This window comes from Carya illinoinensis, chromosome 13 (assembly GCF_018687715.1).
Source record: "Carya illinoinensis cultivar Pawnee chromosome 13, C.illinoinensisPawnee_v1, whole genome shotgun sequence".
Lineage (NCBI taxonomy): Eukaryota > Viridiplantae > Streptophyta > Magnoliopsida > Fagales > Juglandaceae > Carya > Carya illinoinensis.
In genome coordinates, this window is record NC_056764.1 from 733,894 (window position 1) to 755,600 (window position 21,707).

General features: G+C 36.3%; 4 protein-coding genes across 7 annotated transcripts; 2 read left to right on the forward strand and 2 right to left on the reverse strand.

Moving 5' to 3' along the window:
- Positions 1-447: 447 nt before the first annotated feature.
- Positions 448-4,910, forward strand: LOC122292332 (peptidyl-prolyl cis-trans isomerase FKBP42-like). 4 transcript variants are annotated; one of them, XM_043100625.1, is made up of 8 exons: positions 448-546; positions 888-965; positions 1,097-1,279; positions 1,692-1,781; positions 2,598-2,782; positions 3,035-3,157; positions 3,263-3,415; positions 4,257-4,910. In XM_043100625.1, exons 2-8 carry the CDS (start codon positions 929-931, stop codon positions 4,581-4,583), a joined length of 1,098 nt encoding a protein of 365 aa, XP_042956559.1. In that variant the 5' UTR covers positions 448-546; positions 888-928; the 3' UTR covers positions 4,584-4,910. The 4 variants fall into 4 exon arrangements, with proteins under 4 accessions (XP_042956559.1, XP_042956558.1, XP_042956560.1 ...); XM_043100624.1 differs by lacking the exon at positions 448-546 and adding an exon at positions 553-763; XM_043100626.1 differs by lacking the exon at positions 448-546 and adding an exon at positions 553-690.
- A 130-nt stretch (positions 4,911-5,040) lies between these two features.
- LOC122292116 lies at positions 5,041-5,397 on the reverse strand. Its single transcript, XM_043100341.1, has one exon. The coding sequence runs from the start codon at positions 5,395-5,397 to the stop codon at positions 5,041-5,043; it is 357 nt and encodes a 118-aa protein (XP_042956275.1).
- Positions 5,398-10,514: 5,117 nt separating this feature from the next.
- On the forward strand, positions 10,515-15,456 carry LOC122291645 (protein OBERON 4-like). The gene is made up of 2 exons (XM_043099473.1): positions 10,515-13,860; positions 14,645-15,456. The coding sequence occupies exons 1-2, from the start codon at positions 10,713-10,715 to the stop codon at positions 15,202-15,204; spliced, it is 3,708 nt and encodes a 1,235-aa protein (XP_042955407.1). The 5' UTR covers positions 10,515-10,712; the 3' UTR covers positions 15,205-15,456.
- A 4,727-nt stretch (positions 15,457-20,183) lies between these two features.
- LOC122291646 (caffeoyl-CoA O-methyltransferase 5-like) lies at positions 20,184-20,863 on the reverse strand. The gene has a single exon (XM_043099474.1). It carries the CDS (start codon positions 20,713-20,715, stop codon positions 20,377-20,379), a length of 339 nt encoding a protein of 112 aa, XP_042955408.1. The 5' UTR covers positions 20,716-20,863; the 3' UTR covers positions 20,184-20,376.
- Between the last annotated feature and the right edge of the window lie 844 nt (positions 20,864-21,707).

Consider the following 21,707-nt stretch of genomic DNA (forward strand, 5'->3'; position numbering starts at 1 on the left):
TTAAATAGACATTTCAAATTAAATAATTTAGAAATTTTCTAGTCTTATGTAATAAACCTCCCACAATATTAAAACTAAGTTTCTTTTAATAATAAATAAAGAGAAAATCTATAAAATTTATTTATAATTCTTATTTTTTAATGTAATATATTGTGGAATATTTTATATTAATTATTAAAAAATATTAATATATTATTTAAAAAAAATTATAATCGATCCAATTATAAATAATGTGTTAAAATTCAATAGATCAAATTATGTTCAGCAAAATTCATAAATAAATACGTTCTCACCTTAAATAAATATGTTTAGTAAATAATATAAGTTGAGTAGGGATGGATCTTAAAATTAAATAAAAATATTATTAAATATTTTTATTTAAATTTTTAAAAAATTAATTTAATTATTTTATTTTATATAAAAATTTAAAAAAATTGTAATAATTACTGTGCTGGTCTCTGGAATCTTCTTCCATCTCCGAAAGGCGAAAACACTGAAAAATATTAATCTTAATTCGGCAGTCTTTGTGATCCTTTTCCTCCCACTGTACGCAAAGCTAAATTCTTTTCACTCTTTCTCTATTTAGTCTGATCTGTTTGGTTGTCTCAATAATCCTGAGAGCACGGAGAAAAGAAAATTTCCAAGTTTTGGAATCAGGCTGTTGAAGTCAGCCGAGCTAAACTAGGCCTGGTTGAAGCTCAGCTGAATACAGTTTTCTACTTCTGATTTTCTTGTCGTATCTTTTTCCCGCTACATTTTGCTAGTTACGAAACGGAGTGTAGATTTTGCTTTGGAATTTCGATTCTCTTCTGTCTAGTCAAGTGTACGGGTTTTTAACAATTGTACACATACGGATTGATTCTTCTATTTTACTCGCATACGTGCAGAAATTTGAGGAAAACCCCTGGCTTTTACTGGATTTCGAGAAATGGCTGAAGCTAATGAGCAGCAAAGCCAACCCCTTGGTATGATTGAAGGAATGTTGCCAAATACGACGTTTTTATCTACTACAAATATGTTGAAATTTCAGTAAACATGGTAACGTCATCAATTTTCACGACCAATACCATGATTCATGAATGACCATAATTTGCAGGTGAAGATAATGGAAATGAAATCGCCACTGAAAATGCTGCATTTGCGCATGAAGAGCCTCCTCAAGATGCTAATGGTCCCCCAAGAGTTGATTCTGAGGTGGAAATCCTTCATGAGAAAGTCACAAAGCAAATCATTAAGGAAGGTCATGGACAAAACCCATCCAAATATTCAACATGCTTCTGTAAGTACCAGATAGTTTCTTATTCTTCTGCTCCTGATACATTTACCTTGATCATTAATATATTCTAGTTTTCATCTGGTCAGCTTTCATGTCCATGAAAATGATAGACCTGACTTATCAATAAGATTTTTAAAACTTATCCAAAAAAGAAAATAAAAGACCTGGAATTCTTGCATCCACCACTACCTAGATACTAGTAGTTTCAGACCATTGCATATTTTTATGCTGTTCTTGGATCTGTTTAATTAATTGAGATTAAGACTTGGTTGAGTTAACATATTCTGGGACATCAATGTTGGATTTTTGGACATCTTCTAATATTATGTTCAGCAAATAATCTATTCAAATTTGGCTCATGGGATGTTTGTGGATGATGTTAACTCCATTATGCTTTCCGAACCATGTGTGATAGTGCACTACAGGGCATGGACGGAAAGCACCCAGCACAAGTTTGAAGACACATGGGAGGAGCAAAGACCACTTGAGTTGGTATTAGGGAAAGGTCTGTGTGCATATGGTCCTGATTCTCTTTTCAAAATATGCGTAATATCTGCATGAAACTTGTTATTTGGTGTATGGTTTGTTTTGTTGTTTTCACACTTAATTTTATCAGTTCTTTGTTCCCTCTGCCTTTTCTGTTAATAATTATTTCAATCTTCTGACCTAATTACTGAGTATTCTATATTGGAGTACGTAATTGTTAGCTCAGTGACCAACACATAGATTAAGTGGTTCAAACTGATGTTGTGATTCATTAACTATCATTTCTTTGGGGAGTTCACTGCCTAATGACTACAGAAGCATATGGGAGACTTGGTTATGCAATGTTGGGATGCCTGAATATCACTTGTCATTATATCAACTGGATCCAATGTGAAGATTAAAACGTTAGGAAAAGGATATTGAAGAATACAGCTACCTTGAACAACCCACATACACACCTAGTAGACTCAGAATGACATTTTTTTTTTTTTTTTTTAATTTGGCACTAGGTGTCTTAGAACAAAGACCCGACTAATCCCAGGGGTGCATAGGCCTTTAGCAAGGAGTTTCACGTGAGTGTACATTAGGTAATTCAAGGTGAAGTTCTTCCAGTCTAATGGCCCCTAGAAATTGTTTGCTCCCAATAGGATTCGAATGTTAGACCTAGAGGGAGCATACTACCAAGATTACCACTTGAGCCAACCCTAGGGGTTCAGAATGACACATTTGCATTTGCATATGTATTTTAGTCATTCAAAGTGACAGCCAGGTGTTTACATGGTGTTATACTCTGTTGGACATTCTATAGAATGTTGACATATTTATTCTGCCACAGAGAAGAATGAAATGACTGGCTTGGCTATTGGTTTATCCAGCATGAAATCTGGTGAACGTGCCCGGTTACATGTGGGCTGGGAATTAGGTTACGGGAAAGAAGGAAGTTTTTCTTTCCCAAATGTTCCACCTATGGCAGACATAATATATGAAGTCGAGCTCATTGGATTTGATGAGACCAAAGAAGTAAGTTGGTCTTAACTGACTTCCAAAGTACTTGTTTATGTATGTTTTATGTTTATCTTCAATTCTATGGGCTTGAACTCGGTACCATGCTGATGCGTAATACATTTCGTTGGGGAAATCTCATTTTCTCGATTTCAGGACTTCAATTTTTTCTTGTTTTCTTAATTGATGTTTCTCATATATATGCACTGTGAACTTGGGCAACACCTTATTTGATCATTAATAAATTTGAACTTAACAACAAAAAAACAGGGCAAAGCTCGTGCTGACATGACTGTGGAGGAGAGGATTGTTTCAGCAGATCGAAGAAAGATGGATGGAAATGCTTTATTTAAGGAGGAAAAACTGGAGGAGGCTATGCAACAGTATGAAATGGTTACTCACTAATGTTCCTTGGATATAATTTCGTTTTGGCATCTAAATTTGTTCATGATTTTTCTTTGTTTCTAAGCAAGTTCTGGTGGTTTTTCTTCATTTTAGGCCATTGCATATATGGGTGATGACTTCATGTTCCAATTGTTTGGGAAGCACAGGGACATGGCTTTGGCTGTTAAGAATCCATGTCACCTTAACATGGCAGCATGTCTAATAAAGCTCAAGCGCTATGATGAAGCAATCATGCAATGCAGCATTGTAAGTATGCAGTTTCATGTCTCATGGACAGATTTCATTCCATTTCAAATGCTAAATACTTATTTTTTTTATGATTAAAAAAATACTTATTCATCTTTGTATTCAACGAGTATAAAGAATCTTGAATCATATTTAGGAATATAAAAAAAGCTTGAATTGGCATATTTATTTTGCAAGTCCACCTAGATATGCCTTCGAGCATTCTACTAGTTTGTTAGCGGCTCCTATATAATCGCATACACTGCGTAATGTCCATAATGACTCAGTCAACTACTGTGAGGCATGGTTATTTCTATTCGATTTACATCTGTAGGTGCACAAAGGGAAAACAATATTGAAAGTTGCTTCCTTACTTTCTCTTACTCCATTGGATAACTGATTGGAGGATATCTTCTCTTTCCCCCACCAAATGTTTCTAATGAAAAATTACAAGCTGTTGTCTGGACAACCCAAACCACAGTTTGCATTTCTTCTTAGTCTGGACATCGAGAGAGTACTCCATGAAGCCACAGAGAATTTAAAGGATGGTTTTGCCTACCATATGGAGCATACATTTATATGCACGGTGATCCAGTGACTGAAAATTAATGTCATTCGCTTTGCACCTGGTCACTGCACCTTCTGTAGAACCAGGAAATAAGTCTTGACAACTTTTAGCTGCTATCCACTGAATGATATTATGCGGCAGAACGAACATTTCAGTAAAAGACAATCTCTCTATCTCTCTCTCTCTCAAAAAAAAAAAAAGAAAAATCCGTACCCATGCATAGAGTGATCAATGAGAGTTATTTATTTACTTAAAAAATAAATATTGATAGTTAATGGGATGATGGGGTCACAGGTGTTGGCAGAGGATGAAAACAACGTCAAAGCACTGTTCAGACGAGGTAAATGTCGAGCAGAACTTGGGCAAACAGATACTGCCCGAGAGGACTTCCTGAAGGCACGGAAATTTGCACCCGAAGACAAAGCAATTGCGAGGGAGTTACGTTTGCTTGCCGAACATGACAAGGCTCTTTATCAGAAGCAAAAGGAGATCTATAAAGGACTCTTTGGACCAAGACCCGAACCGAAACCAAAGCGATCTAATAGGCTGGTTCTTTTTTGGCATTGGTTGTTGTCACTGTTCTATCGCCTTTTCAAGCGCGGAGGGCATAAAGCAGACTAATCATAAGCAGAAGGACAAAGATATTTTGTGTACCAAGCAAGCATGATCTCAAGCATTAAACGTTTAAGGCCAAAGGTTCCAGCGATACGGACTCACAGTTATTTCTTCAAGTGTGTGCTAATTAACATTTTTACCCTTCTCCTAGAATAAAGCCCCGTTTGCGTTTAATCTTGTTGTGACCTCAAATACTTATTGGTATCATAGCCATTTTCTGGCCATTGCATTTGAAATAAACATTTCACATGATGCTGGACTGGAGCTCTGATGATTTGATCAATAAGACCTCAAGGTTCCCTTGTGGGCAAATGTAACAAATTTTTTAGTTGAGATCCTAATCCAAACAAAGATACAAACTTTCTTAAATCACTTACAGCTCTTTTAACATGAAATTGCAAACAGAAAATAGATAAATTCGAAACCTTTACAGTACCTTGAAAAGCTAACGCCCTAAAATTGTCTACCACGGTTGCCTTGGCATGGACATCCAAGCACAATAAGCACAAACGATCTTTTGTGAAATATACACATAAACAGCAAATGATAGACTCATTAGCATCACGTCCTTCCAATCACCCTTCTGTTGTGGGCTCATGTTCTCTTTCAAAACCTTCCCAAACTTCCCGACACCAACAAGAATTCCCGGCAACAGCGACTCCCTTCTGCTCTCTTTCTTCGTTCTTGGGTTGGAAGCGTCTACAGGTTTGTGGCTTTGGCAGCCTAAAAGGATGAATGTTCTTGGGCTGCTTTTCTTTCTGGGTTCTTGTATTGTACAGATCCTTCTGTATACAGAATGGCCAACGGAGACAGCAGCCATGGAAGGTTTTTTTTATTGAAAATCAAGTTTAGGTGGGTGAGTTGGTGGAGATGTTTTTGTTTATTGATGTTTATGAAGAAGGAGAGGTGGAGGGGCGGTGTTTGACCTCATCACGCAAAAAGTGGATATACCAATCGAGAAAAATATCTTTAATTGGGAAGCAAGTGCTCCTATTTATCTGAAGTTTTTTGGGTCACGTTCCGATAAGGAATGGATAAGAGCATCGCCATTGCCAAGTCTAAAATAGAATTTAAAAATGGTGTTTTGGTTATAATATGAACTTCTAGTTAAATTAGTCCATATTAGACTAGCTGTCCCAAGTCTAAAAAATAATATAATATTATTAATCCCCAAATCAGAAGATTCACTACTCACAAACATTCCCCATCATCAGTCGAAACCCAAGGATACAAAAACAATCGATCCCCCAAACAGAGAGTACCCAAAATGATAGAGTAGATACCAATCAAAACAAACCCAAAACAACCAAAATCATCACAATCCGACTCAAATGAGAAAAAAAAAAATCAAATAAAGCCTATACAAACCCAAACAACCAAAATCATCACAATCCGACTCAAATGAGGAAAAAAAAAGTCGATTAAAGCCGATACAAACCCAAAACAACCAAAATCATCACAATTCGACTCAAATGAGGGGAAAAAAAAATCGATGGCGATAGTCGATTAAAGCCGATACAAACCCAAAAAAAAAAAAATCATCACAGTCGGCTTTGAGGCTTGAAAGTCGGGAGGTTGCTGGTTGAAGGACGGCGACAGGTTGAAGAAGACCCAAGCTTCGGAAATTGGCATCCGACTTTGAGGCTTGAAAGTTGGGAGGTTGCTGGTTGAAGGACGGCGACAAGTTGAAGAAGACCCAGGCTTCGGGAGAGAAAGAAAATAAAGAAGAAAAGAAAGAAGAAGAAATGGAGAGGTATCTGCAACGGAAAACTGAGGGAAATGACAGGGCAGGTAGTAGAAAAAAAATAAAAAAATCTTTGATCTTTATACAATGTCTCGCCATGTCTGGCGAGATCTTTAAATTTACTGTATCACTTATGTCAAACTTTCCATCTATGAACTAAGCCATTGCAGATTTATTTTTGCAAAATTATAGTCATTTTAAACTTACATTTGACAATAGCGAGGCTATTGTGGATGCTCTAAGGGTCCATTTGAAAAGGCTATCCATGTACTTGCTCCCAATTTTATTTCCCTTTTATCCTTCATTTTCTAGCACCTTCTATTGTTTCTTAAGCTAATTTGGTTGTTTTGAAATGGGTAAGTCACAAAGACAAATGACAATTTTAGAGGAGATTCAAGTTGCTTTTTGCTTTTAATTTTCTAACACAGGACACAGCAATGGTAAACATCACATTTTTGCATCAACGAGGAGTTAAACCTTCAATCTTTATAGGATACACAACCAAATTACAACGTTATGAATTCAACTAATATTCAATCGTTAAGGTTCTTTTTAATGGCATCACTATGTAGAATCTAAAGGAGAAACAAAATGAAGGGGCAACAAGCCTATATCGACTTGATTGAGTTATATGTAGCTTATTTTTAAGAGTTGCAAACCTTTCAAGAGGTCGATTTGTTAGTTGTTAAAATATCATTAAGCTTACTTCATCCCCCATTTAAGCATCCTTATTTTGAAGGTACAACAAGATGATCTCAATATAATTGATATAATTCTCAATTATTTAATCGAATTTGACGATACAATTACATAAAGCTAAATATAATATTAAACTTTTATGCAAGACTATTTCAAAATTAGATATATGAATACCATTAATACTATAAAATCCACATAATGCGATTATATATATATATATATAAATTAAAACATCTAATTTGATAATAATTGGAATATTTAGCTAAAAATTATGTAAATAACGTGTCCCATTACCGAACGTGATTGTCAATTTGCAAGTCAAAGATGGAGGGCAATGAATATCTGTGATCATTACCTAAATTAGTGATGAGTGATGTATAATAGTATCTAACCATGAGATTTATTCTTAAATAATTAAAATGATATGATATCATATTATGACTTAGAGCATCCACATCCCATTTCTTATCCCCATCCCTATAATTTAACTCAAAATCACATTTTCTCAAATTTTTCCCTAAATTTTATTCATCTTTCAAAAACCTCCTACATCCCATTCCCCATCCCTATCTCTATTCTATTAAATAATATTTTTTTATTCTTTTTTATTACTTTTTTCTTTCACTTCTATTTACAAATTTAACTACTCAATATTTTTTCTTATTTTTTGAACTATTACTTTAGTGAATATTTTAAACAAAAATTTAAATTATTTTTTTGTGAATATGAGAATATTTTTAAAATTAATTTTTTTATATTTTCGTAATTAATTAAATTATTTTTAAAACTATTATTTAAAACTATAATAAATATGAGTATGAGAGAAAGTGTAGATAATTGAAAAATTATTTATTTGATATATTAGAATAAAATATTGATAAAAATAATTTAGGGAATGAATAGTAAGTTCCTAAATATGGGAACTTACTGTTTAGTTCCTAAACCTTTTCTCTAAAATAGAAATTCAGATGTGAGGGATATTTTAATAAAAACTCTAAAATAAATTTTAAATTATAGAGAATATAGTATTTTGAGGAGTCGATGGAGATGCTCTTATCAACCCTAATAAGGAAGAGCTAATCGGTTTATTCGTAGATCTATTATTAAAAAATAGTAGGTAATTGTGGGCCTTTAATCTTGTGATTTGGGTTAGTCTAAGAGGCTCCACATTATTTAGACCATTCAAAATACGTCACCCATTATCTGTTAACTTCCTTCTCTCTCCCTCTATATTGGCGTTTACCTCGAGCTCATCTACACCTTACATGCACGGTTGCCCTTCCAAGCTCATCCTAGCGGTGGGTCCCAATGAACAATCCGAGGGCCCTCATGCAAAACCCCAAATTCAATCCACACCCTTAAAGTTAAAAGTCCATTATCAGAATAGAGTAGGTCAAAAAGAAAAAGTAAAAATAATGACGTCGAGAGTCCGAGATAGGGGTCAAACCGTCCTAACCTTTCCTGGGTCTGACCTTAGACGACATGAAAGACAATCGCCTTCAGACACAAACACGTGCAATACATAACACGTGGACGTTTAAGATCGAGAGTTTACGTATATATACACGCCGTGAAGTGGAGGTTATCAGCATCTTAGAAGGAAATAAATCGGCTGTCACGGCTGGGCCAAAGCCCTTAAGGTTGAATGTGACAAACCATCCCAGAAACCAATAGAATAACGTCACCCACGAGATTTAATGCACATTGACCGGAATCAAAGAAGGCAATGGCATGCTACTCACCCCCACAATTTGACCGCTTTATTTATTTACAAATTTAAGGTGAAATGACTTTTGTTTATTTTTTTTAATATATTCTATTAATATAATTAATTATGTATTAAAAAAATTAATATAATCAATCATTTTAATAAAATATATAAAGAATATAAAAATATTATATATAACATTAATTCTTTATTCATTTTTAATAAAAATTCCAAGAAATGATAGATATTGTCCACAAAAATGGAGTTGTTAATGCAAAATGGGGTAACGTTGGGGGTAGTGATTGCATGGCCACACTAGCAACCACTCTCTCTCCTTTTAGCCTTAGTATGCAAGGGACAAGATCGCATCACCTATTGAGACATTAGGTAGCAAGACTTTTTGAAATGAAATGCAAAGTGCAAGAGAGATGGAGAGACTTTTTTTAACAAAATTCTAAATTTTGGAGACTTTTTCAAGCCTTGTTTTATAAGCAATTTTGGACAATTTCTAGACTTTGGAGATTTCGGCAACAAAGATTATCCCCATGCTTTATCTCTCTTCTCGGCATTCTCGTTATATTATAGGCATTGCGTGGCCAAATGTCACTTTTTTTATGATAATTTTTAAGAAAAATTTATTTGTCATCCTCACACTTCACACACCACACTTATTTTAATTTTTTTTTATTTTTTCTATAATAAATATGTAGTGTGTGGATGATAAATAAAATAATTTAATTAGTTTAATAAGAATAAAAAAAATAAAAAATAAAAAAAATAAAAAAATAATATTTTAATATATAAAATATGTGGTGTAGGATGATGTGTAGCATTTCCCTTTTTTATCTCAAGTTTGAAGAGAGAGTAAAATTTAATAAAGAAAATGATTTATACATAATATTTTTTTACAAGAATTTTAAATAAGAAATATTTTTATAAAACATCTTATAAAAATAATATCATTTTATAAATATATTCTCATCTTACAACATTATTATAAAATAAATTACGTTATATACAGTTATTTTTATATATTTTTTATACATTCTTTTAATATGATTGATAAAATAAATATTTATTTTAAAAAATTAAAATAACCAATCATATTAATAAAATATATAAAAAAATACATAAAAGATGATTCTAGATAAAATTTTTATATAAAATATATTTTAAAAATGTGTTGTATAATTACTATGCGTTGATTGAGTAGAAAGGAAAATGATAGGGATCCCGTTAACTTGTCCCGCTCCTCTTTTTTTGTTTTTGAATTTTTTTTTATAGAAAGATTAAGAAAATTATATTTAATTATATTGTGAATTTTATTCATTTTTTTAAAATATTTAAAAGTGTTAAAAAAATGATATGAAAAAAATATTTACAAGTGTTTTTTTCTTACTTTTTTCATATTATTTTTTTAACACTTTTAAATATTTTAAAAAAATAAATAAAATTCATAATATAATGAAATAAAATTTTTTTAATCATTTTATAAAAAAATTAAAAAAAAAAAAAGAAATTAACGGGACAAGTTAGCGGGATCCCAGTGGAATTCCTAGCATTGACCGAGTAGAAAACCCAACTCCACCTTCCTTTTTTGTTTTTTCAATTTCGTCCATATATATTTTCAAATGTGCCCACAGCCAATCCCAACATTCCCACCCTCGTCCCCGCCCGTGAAGTTTTCTGACCAATCTCTCCTCTCGCTTTACCATTGCCCTAAAACCCAACCTCGAATGGTAATACCCGTAAATTACGCTTAAAGCTTCGGGGGCACTTCATTTAAAAAAAAAAAAAAAAAAAAAAAACCCAATAGTACGGTAAGTACCTCTTGGTCGCTCCTTCATTGAATCTTCTTCTACTTCCAGTAAAAAAACCCTAGCTTTGCTTCGTATTTTGGGAGAGGGAGCCTGTTTCTGTTAATTTGCTTGTTTATGAATTTTGCCAAAGAAAGTTTGAAGAATTTCGTTCGTAGCTTTGGAGGATGAAGAGGCTCAGGTCTGGCGGCGAGGATCTCGATTCCTACGGAGATAAGTGCAAGGATCCAAACCCCATTCCCAACCCGAGCCGGTCGTCCTCCTCTTCGCACCGGGGTTTCTACTACAAGCCCGATAATGTACGCAAGGGTTTTGCTCGGTACGACCGGGATCGGTCGGCGGAAGACGACCGCGACGCCTCGAGAATGCTGCGGAAGCGATCGGAGCACGATTTCGACGGGGGTTTTGAACGGAGAAAGGGAGGATTCGATCGTTACAGTGGAGAGAGCAGAGGAGGGTATGATCGTAACTTGATGCACCGGTCTGATAGCTTTTGCGGGGGTTTGTCGTCGTCCAGGAGGGAGTTTCCAAAGGGGTTTCGATCGGAGCGGACTTCTTCTGCAGCGTCTGAGAGGTCGCGGCGCGAGGGGAGTGTGTCTTCGTGGCGGCGATTTGGGAGCAATAATAATGGGAATAGGGATTCGGAGGAGAGCACTAGAGGAGTAGGAGGAAGTAGAATTGGATTGAGGGACGTGAAGTCGCCAACGTGGTCTAGGGATTCCGCTGCGAGCGAGCCGTCGAGGATGATGAGGGCTTTAAATTCGGGTTCTTCACCGGTACGAGCCTCAAGAGCGAGTCCGAGGACGAAGGAAGATTCGAAGGACAACTCCAAATCGAAATCAAAATCGCCTAGTTGGTCGAGGGAATCGGGGCCAAGCGAACACTCTAGGAGTGTGGATGTGGAGATGGTGAAGAAGTGTACTGAGGAGGTGCAGGTTGAGAGTAAGAGTAGCAGTGAAATGGAGGAAGGAGAGCTTGAACCAGAGCCAGAGCCAGAGCCAGAGCCCGAGCCCGAGCCCGAACCCAGCCCAGAATTGAAATCGGTGCGTGGGGTTGAGCGTCAATTCGGTCATGAAGCTGAGGCTGAAACCGAAACGGAGAAAAGAGATCGTGTGGGCTTGGAATTGGATAATATTGAGAATAAGGAGATCGAGGTTAAATGCCGGATTGAAGACTCAAGTACAGTCGTGGAGGATGGACTGAATGAATTGATGGGTAAAGAAGAAATAGAGATGGAGGTTGAGAGAGAGCTGCCAGATGATATGGACGTTTGTGAGGAGGGGAAAGAAAAGGGGGTTGATGATGAAGTTCAACGCGTTGAGAGTGAGAACAATGGAATGGCGGAAAACAATGAAGGCGGCGATAAGGAAGAAGAGGGTGTGAGGAAGGTTAGGGAATGTGAAGAGGAAACAAAGATGGCTACAGTGGTTGTTGACAAGTCTTCTTTGGGTTTTGAAGAGGAGAGTAAAGAACAAGATAATGGTATGATAGATCTTGAAGCCAAGGCAGAGGATGTGGAAATACGTGCGTTGAATGAGGACGAAAATGGAGGGGCTGAATCCAATATGAGGATAGAAACAGAGGGTTTAAAGAGTCATAATTTCATGGATAAGGGCAAAAGTGTGTCTATCGCACCTGCCCGTGTCACAGATTCTGTTGAAGATGGGGGATGCGTTGGAATGAAATCGAGGGAGTTTGAGACTTGCGGGGATAGCGATGATATGGAAGGACCAAGTACTCGGGGGTTTGAGCTGTTTACAAGCTCTCCTGTTAGAAGAGAAGAGAAAGGTGATCGATCTGGTGCTAATAACAAGCAGGAGGAAAAGTTGGTGCTAGAGCCACTTGATCTTTCGCTAAGCTTACCAAATGTTTTATTACCAATCGGTGCTGGTGATACGAATCAAGCTGCTCCGGGTTCACCTAGTCCAGCAATGAGTGTTCAGTCCTTGAGTAATACGTTCTGTACCAACTCGGATGGATTTACTGCATCAATGTCTTTTTCAGGTTCTCAGACAGCTTATCACAACCCGAGTTGTTCTTTGACGCAGAATTTGATGGACAACTACGAACAATCAGTTGGCAGCCGCCCCATATTTCAGGGAATCGATTGGCAGGGACAGTCGCAGAATGAGTCCAAGCAGAAAGAAATTCCCTTGTATCAGAGAATCTTGATGAATGGAAATGGCTCTCTTAATCAGTCTCAAGGCATTTCGAATGGTCAAGCTGTGCAAGGACAACATCATAGGGTCATGGAAGGAAGCTCCAAAATGTCCAGTGGGCTAGAGAGGCGGTTGAGTTTTCAAAGGCAGTTGTCAGGAGGACGGTCAAGGCATCTGGATGATATTAGATCACCATCGCAGAGTGTTGGGTCTCATGATATTGGTTCCAATTATAGTTTTGACAGGAAGCGAGGAATGAGAGAGAAGAATAATGGTAGTTTACATAGGACTAGTAGCCAGAAGGAGCCTGAACAGCTTCTGAAAGGAGGAGTTGAATTTGTTGAGACGGCCGTTGCCTGGATAGTTGCTGAACCATTACATGTAATGGCTAGGAAATTTCATGACATGACAGGACACTCCATAGCATGTCTAAAAGAGAGCATTCGCGAGTTCATGTTGAATGTGGACAAGCGACCACAACTATTCGCATTTCAGAAAGCTCTTCAGGGCAGGTCTGACATAACCTTGGAGATGCTATTGAAATCCCATCGGGCTCAATTGGAGATCTTGGTCGCGTTGAAAACTGGTCTACCAGATTACCTTCAACAGGACAACTCGTCTACTCATTTGGCAGAGGTTTTTCTGAACTTAAAATGCAGAAATCTTACCTGTAAGAACCCTTTGCCTGTGGACGAATGTGATTGCAAGGTTTGTGTGCAGAAGAATGGTTTTTGCAGTGCTTGTATGTGTCTTGTGTGCTCGAAGTTTGACATGGCGTCAAATACATGTAGTTGGGTTGGGTGTGATGTTTGTCTTCACTGGTGCCATACCGATTGTGGGTTACGAGAATCTTACATCAGAAATGGAAGGAGTGCTACGGGGGCTTATGGGACAACGGAGATGCAGTTCCATTGTGTTGCCTGTGATCATCCTTCTGAAATGTTCGGCTTTGTAAATGAAGTTTTTCAAAATTTTGCAAAGGATTGGACAGTTGGAACTCTTTCTAGAGAGCTTGAATATGTGAAGAGAATTTTTTGTGATAGCAAGGACATGAGGGGAAGACGACTTCATGAAATTGCTGACCAGATGCTGGCAAGCTTGGTAAATAAGTCTAACCTTCAGGAGGTCTACCGTCATATCATGTCTTTCCTTACTGGTAAGTTCTTTATATTCCGTAACAAGAAAATTTGTTGTGTTCTTCCCTGACGATCGTTGCCTATTTCATTTATAGACTGTAAAACATGACATAATTTGGGATAACTGCCCCTTTTTTACTGTAAGCTGAAGCCATGCTTCTTATCCACAATTAAGTTCCCTAGGAAATGATTTGAAGCAACTTAAAATGTTTGCAGGATTGCAGTAAAAGATAGATAGACAAAACTTTTCACAATCCTATACACAACCATAAGGATACTTTTATAAGTTGTTTTACAAAAATAAAGATATTTTTAAAAAATAAGGATATTTTTATAAGTTGTTTTACAAAAATGCTATTCATTTAAAACAGGGTTGTGAAAAAAATTGTGTTAATCATTTTCCTTTTTGAATTCAATCTATTCAATCAAGAATAATGATTTGAATTTAATAAACCTTGTGAGTTCATTCTTTTATACGAGACACAAAATGTTGCTGAACAAATAAAACCGAGTTGCAGATTGGGGGAATGATAAGACTGTCGTTTTGATCTGCTTTCTGTAGTTTTTGTTTTCAAATTGTGATGCATCAGAGTTTTGCTTGCTTATGTCAGAGTGTGGCTCTTAACATATGATTTCTGTGTTATAATTTGTGTTAGAAACCGGTAACATTTGTTTATTGAATTTGCAACCGATCAACATGGTGGCTTCAAAGTGCAACATTTGTTGCATGTATAATGCAGCGTTATATTGAATTTGCAAGCAGAACCACAAGGTTGAAATTTACACCCTTCATTGTTAATGCAGACGCTAGTTCGTCCAAGTTAGGCAAGACGCCAATCTCAAATGGGAAGGACCAAGGTAAGGAAGGCAATGGGATCGCTGGGCCAAGCAAGGATTCCACTTGGCTAAAATCCATCTATTCTGAGAAGGGCCCTCGGTTGGAAACAACAGCTAGTACACTTCCTAGCTTCAGATATGACCGGAATGATAAACTCACTTTGGAATCAGAGTTGCAGACAAGTGTTCAGAAGGAACCTCTCTTTGATGAATTGGAGAGTATTGTGAAAATCAAACAAGCAGAAGCTAAAATGTTCCAAGAACGTGCTGAAATTGCAAGAAGAGAAGCTGAGGGGCTGAAACGCATTGCCATTGCAAAGAATGAAAAAATTGAAGAGGAGTATGCAAGTCGAATTGCAAAGTTGCGTTTGGCTGAGGCTGAAGAAATGCGTAAACAAAAATCGGAAGAACTCAAGGCCCTAGAGAGACAACATCAAGAATACTTCAATATGAAAATGAGGATGGAAGCAGATATTAAAGATCTCTTACTGAAAATGGAAGCTACCAAGCGAAACCTTCCCTTGTGATTACCTGATCAACAGATTTTTCTTTATTAAATTCTCTCACCTTCTCAGGTAACTGTACCCTTCGTTTCAAAATTTCTACCCACTGTAGTTCATTATTAGTAGGTGTATCTTCTGCTTTTAGGTTCTTTCTGTTAAACTTTATTTTCCTGTTTGAGCTTCTAACCAGAATCTGTACAGAAACTGCAACATCTCTGTGTTATAAAAGGTTCCCATTTAGGTTAGCAATGCAAAATGATAGAGCTTTTATTTCCAGACCAAGTTTACTGTAGTGATTGGAATATTATGCATTGGCTGGCGGCACTAATGATCGGAAATGAAAGGGGATTGAACTTTTGTTGAGATGTTGGGATGCACCCACTGCATTGATGAGTTTGAAAAAAAAAAAAATAATAAAATAAAGAAAACAATGGACGATGAGGTCCGAACAAAATCCTGTTACTGGAAAATTAATGATAATAATAATAAAGGTGTTGTGAATTAATCAAAATAAAGAGAGACTTTCAAGAGATTGAGAGAGCGAGAGAGGAGATTCTCTTATTGATCTGTATATCATATAACATCAATATATCCATATATATAGAGTTATAAAAGAGACTATGCTTTTGACGACTAGCACTATATTTTTGACGGCTAGCTAATTATACTTTTGATGATTAGCACTATGCGTTTGACGGTTAATTAAATGTGGTCATATAATTCAAGATAGTTTATAACACTTTTCCTTTATATGACCATATTTAAAGAATATGCCTCGTTAAAATCTTGTCAAAGAAAAACTCTGTGGGAAAAAATCAATGGCGAATGAAAAAGAGTACAATATTCATGTGTATCGTCGAGTGCTTTAAGATTGCCTCATTAAAACCTTGCAAAGGAAAACCCAGTGGGATAAAACTTTAGCGAAGGAAAAAGAGTACAATCGACACAAGTTTTCAAGACATTATTTTCCCTGAAAAGTGCATGTTAACATGTCTTCAAACCTCCACATTTCAATGTTCTGCACAATTTTCTTAAATGTTGTAGTTGTAGTTGTTGGACTATCATTAATCACTGGAAGACCACACTTTTCTTGAATATGTTGGATCATTGATCTTAGCCAAATGCATTCTCGACCTGTCTTATGAATTGCAACGATCTCTGAGTGATTTGAAGAGGTAGCAGATAGTGTTTATTTGACAGATCTCCATGATATAGCAGAATTTCCATAAGTAAATACATATCCAGTTTGTGATCTACCTCTGTGTGGATCTGAAAGATAACATGCATCTGCATATCCAACTAATTGTGGACTTGAACCATGTTGATAAAATAATCACAACTGGATCTTTCTACTCATCACTACTCTTCTGGAGTTGTGCTCTTCTGGAGTTCTTGTAAATAACACAGTTAGTGGAGAATTCATCAACATTAAACCGCTAATCTCATTTTTTAATAAAAACGGTGGCCAGCCTTTTTAGATCAGACAAGCATCGCAGGCTTATTCAACTCTTCTGTAGGTGTCAGGCGTGCTGTCAGGCGCCGCAGAGCTATGAAGCTATATTTCGTCTCTTTTCTCTTGCTTCACGAGAGATGCTGTATCATAATTTTCTCTATAAAAGAGATATTCAACTCACCTTCATTCGCATCTCATCTTCTTCAATTTTCTGTAACCATACTGCATTTTTACTCTGCAATCTCTTTCTACATTCTTATCCTGCAATGGCTCAACGATCTTCTCATGGCCAATATATGAGATACTCTGCACCTCGTTCATCAGCTGTTCCTGCTTCTACCATAGGTGCTATCATGCAATATAATGATCTAACTCATAGGTCAGATAATGAAGCTATCTATGAGCTTGTGAGTCTCGGTACCCGATACTCATCATCCATTGTTGCATTTTCTCAGTGACTGCAATCTAGAACTTGTGGAGTTGACAAACTCCACGAGAATATTGCTATCCTTCAGCGACTTCTTCTGGAGTCCAACATGAAGATAGGAGCAATAAAGCAAGAGAATAAGAATTTAAAATCCTTGCTTAAATCTTCTTTTCGATTGCCTACTCCTTTAGATAGGGATGCCATGCAGATTCTTGAAGAACAAGAGTGTTTGAAGAATGAGGCAAAGTGCCTTAAATTTCTGTAATTCTTGCTTCAAGATAATAATATTTCACAAATATTCATATTTGTGTTTCTATCTTTTGGTAGATGTTCTGTGTGCTCCCTTTTATTTCTTCTTTAATAATGCACACTTCATATCAAACCCATAATATGAATCTGAAATACTAATTGTATTAAAAGATGGTATTTCATGACTAATAATATCATCCATCTTCCCTTTGAAGCTGCAAGGGTTTCAGATTTATATTTCAAATATGTGCAGTTTTTATGAGCTCTTCTGGAGCCTCAATGACATTTAAATCACTGCAATAATAGCTTGTTTCCATTTGCGTTTGGATTACTTTAGATCATATAAGGATCTTTGAAACTTGATAGAATACATATTTCCAGATGTATTCATATTAGAAGTTTCAGACATTTTCTATCCTTCAGGGATTTTCATATATATATCATGATCCAATGATCCATATAAATATGCAGTTAATCATGCATATCCAAACTCTCGGTAACTTTCAAGCTAATAAAAATCTCAATATGATTTCAACCATTTTAAAATCATATCAATATTGTTTCTTCGAGAAACTCACTTGTGATTTCTATATCACATTTTCATATTAAAATCTTCAGGCTTTTTATATCATGTATATAAATATCCACTGATATTTAACAAAAATCACCTCTTTAGGTGTTTGGACTTCAAGTCCATATTTATCACATTTTACTTAGTGATATCAATTCTGTAGGAATTGAGAAACTGACTCGTGATTTATATATCACATTTTTATTTCCTTTCCATAAATACCCACTGACATTCAACAAGCATCACCTCTTTAGGTGTTTGGACTATAAGTCCCGATGCATCATATTTTACTAGTGAATCAATTCTGCAGGAATTGTTTCTTTCAAATTTGGCCAATATTTTACGTCGTATTCTTCGACGATTCTTGATTCACTTTCATCATTACTTCTGGTAATGTCAATTGCCATCTTATATGGAAATACGTTGTCGACAACGATTTTATTTCTATCCATAATTTCTCCATTATTCATGAAATGTAACAAGATCTCGTTATTTTCAAGTACCTGTCCCTCTTCAAGGGAAGACATTTTCATGAAAAACCTCTTCAGGAGGCACTCTTCCGGAGATTTATATAGGAGAATTTTATACAGAAAATTTGGATGGACTTTATTGCTTGTTCTGTGGGTATGGCCTCTTCAGAAACGCCAATTATTTATGCATTTCTCTTTTGAGATGCTTTATCTTTTGTATCAATAAGTCTCACATGCTTTTAGACATGTCTTTAGACTGCTGAATTTCTTAATTGTCCTATAGGGACTTCAATCATCACTGGGATTTTAGCAGCTAGAATATGTAACATTTTTATCTTATTGCATCCAAAATTTAATTATCATCTGAACTTCTGGTTCACATATGATAATCAAGATAACGTCGAATTATTTCATCTTATTTGCTTCTGGCAAATTTTTCTTTCCACTTCTGGTGGTAAGACTTTATAGTAAAAGAATCTTCTGGTTCTTTTATGGACATCCATATGAAAATCATTCGACTTATCGTAATTGATTTTAGATGATCAAGATAACCATGAAAAGATACAAATATTTTGAATCATATCACCTTTTGATGCATCATAATATTTGATTCAATAATTTGTATAATATCATCTCAAAAAGAAAGCTTACAGCTTTTCCAATACGAGCTTCTGGCCCGAAAAGATATTTATTATCACGTTCAATCTCTTAATTTTTTTGAATGAAACGCATCATTCTTTTCACTTCAGGGAATAGAATGATATAAATTCATTATCATTCACTTCAGGGAATGATATAGATCTAGTAAGACGTGACTAATGATTCTTATCAAAAGCTCATTATTTTGCTCAGTCACTGAAAGACCTGATACAAATTTGGAATATATTGTGAACATTTACATTTGATATTGCTACTTCAGGAGCACATTCGAGACGTTCATTCAAATATATATTCTTTCCACAATTTCAATTATGCAACTTCAGGTGCATAAATCATAATGAGCTTTTGGTACAAGTATCACTCATTTAAACTATGAGATACTCACAAGCTATTATTGATTTAGGGCGATCTTTCAGGGATGCTCCATTCTCATTCCAAGATGAATCTTATCATCAATAATTCATAACAAGTATAAATAAATAAAACTTGTATATAAACTATATGAATAAACGTAGAATTTATCAAGTAATAATAATGAATATAATCATTAATATTCACCTCAGCAATTGTAAATACTATATTAAAAACTTACTTGATATCTAGCGTCATTTTGATGGAGAAATAATTGCAGTAGTTATAATAATAATTTTCTATCTTTTGCTAGCAACTTGCAAAAATGAGTAGAAAAGCTTTACGGCAACATCCACCCACTTTCTCAATCGCAACACCAATTTGCATGTGTGGGTCTCCACCATCACCAAATAAAACTAAGCTTCTCTTTTTATTTTTAAAGTTGTGGATCTCAATCCACTCTCTCAATCACAATACCAAGTTGCATGCGTGGCCCTCTAATGTACATCTTTTCTTTTATACCCTGCACCTTTTTCAAGATATAAAAATATAAGATAGAAAAATATAATAATATAAGAGAATAGAAGTCATAATGGGCGGCTTATTCTAGCAACCCATTTTTGGCTTTTATGCCAAGTTCCTTTTCTATCATATTTAATTAATGAATTTGGTCACAACTTTGAAGCTCGTGTTTGCCACTAAGTTGTGTTTGAAACAACTGGTTCTACGTTGACAAATCATGAGCAGCCGGTTCTACGTTGACAAATCATGAGCACCATCATCATCATCACATCTCGCTAGAAACCTGCAAAAAGTCACATGTGACAGAAACAAAATTACTAAGCTTTTGCATAAATATGAATTTCTCATTTGCAGCAAATATAGACTTTTCAAGAGCTGTAATATTTGACAGTGAGGCCGAGAAGTTTCTCCCCAGTCATGGCCGACAAAGAAGACCTGCTCCTTTTTATTTTATTATATTTTTTTTTCTTTGTTCATATGTTGCCGACAAGCCTCACGCCTCTTGACTTTTCTTTTCATCTTCAACCAAAAGGTCAAGAACTGGGAGAGCAGGGCCTTCTTTGAATTCGATCTTGTGGGCAACACCGGCTTTTTTGATGATGGGCAGGCCTAGCTCGTAGTTTTCTCTGTTGATGTCCATGGCCAGGATCTTTCCATCGTCAGGAATCGCTAAGGCTGTAGCGAGGAGGGAGTAGCCGGTGTAGACACCGATCTCCATGGTGTTCTTGGCATTGATGAGTTTGAGTAGCATGTTCAAGAACTGGCCTTCATCGGCTGAGGTGGTCATGATGTTCCGTGGATGCTTGGCAGTCACCTCTCTAAGCTCCTTCATGGGTTCAGGCTCTCTCGGGTAGACACTGGTCTCCAATATATACTGGTAAAGAGCATCACTCTGCAAAAGGCTCTTGTGACCAACCTCCTGGTGCCTTCCGCTGCCATGCACAACTTCTCCCTCCAACGTAAACCTCCATGAAAGCAGCTCGTACGCACGGGTCCTTCCTCCACGTCATCAGCTCTTCACCGTCCAGACCAAGGTGGCGTGAGCCAGAGAGATCACAGCCGTGAACCATCGTCCATGCCTCTTTAAGACCATGCAAACCCTCGGTCGCATGCACAAAGAACACCTCTGTTTCTGCTCACCAAAACAGAGAAACTTGCCCCACCATGAGCTCTACGCCATCCTCCTCTCAACGCTGTACGCTTCAGCGAGATGTTGCTTTGACCAGCCTCTGAAAACAAAGGCTTGCATCATCGGAACATGGATCTGGATTTGGGCGGAAGAGTGAGTACAAGCAGCCATCCGAATCGAAATACGGGTCTGGGTACGGGTGTCTATGCCCAGATCGGAGGCCAGCACCACCATCGAGCTCTCACGGTTGAAAAATTAGGCGTTGGGTTTTTCACGCTTTTGATTCAGAGATATCGTGCTGATAACGTGTTGTGAATCAATCAAAATAAAGAGAGAGTTTCAAGAGATTGAGAGAGAGCGAGAGAGGAGATTCTCTTATTGATCTGTATATCATATAACATCAATATACCCATATATATAGGGTTACAAAAGAGACTATGCTTTTGACGGCTAGCTAACTATGTTTTTGACGACTAGTACTATGCGTTTGACGGCTAATTAAATGTGGTCATACAATTCAAGATAGTTTATAACAAAAGGTACTGGCGCTGTTTTTTTCTTTTTTTCATTTTTCTTTCTATTACGTGTACCGTAAAGATTACAAAGAAAATAGAACTTTTCAACCACTTTTACAATCAATATCAGGAATAAACAGGGATATTTTTTAACGTCAGTGTTGGCGCGAGTTGCCATAT

Excerpts from the sequence above, each read along its gene's own strand:
- LOC122291646 (XM_043099474.1), bottom strand. The coding sequence starts at position 20,715 with ATGAAGGAGCTTAGAGAGGTGACTGCCAAGCATCCACGGAACATCATG.
- LOC122292116 (XM_043100341.1), bottom strand. The coding sequence starts at position 5,397 with ATGGCTGCTGTCTCCGTTGGCCATTCTGTATACAGAAGGATCTGTACA.
- LOC122291645 (XM_043099473.1), top strand. The coding sequence starts at position 10,713 with ATGAAGAGGCTCAGGTCTGGCGGCGAGGATCTCGATTCCTACGGAGAT. Across the intron at positions 13,861-14,644 it reads TATCATGTCTTTCCTTACTG|ACGCTAGTTCGTCCAAGTTA; the intron begins GTAAGTTCTTTA and ends TTGTTAATGCAG.
- LOC122292332 (XM_043100625.1), top strand. The coding sequence starts at position 929 with ATGGCTGAAGCTAATGAGCAGCAAAGCCAACCCCTTG. Across the intron at positions 1,280-1,691 it reads CAAATATTCAACATGCTTCT|TGCACTACAGGGCATGGACG; the intron begins GTAAGTACCAGA and ends CATGTGTGATAG. Across the intron at positions 3,416-4,256 it reads CAATCATGCAATGCAGCATT|GTGTTGGCAGAGGATGAAAA; the intron begins GTAAGTATGCAG and ends ATGGGGTCACAG.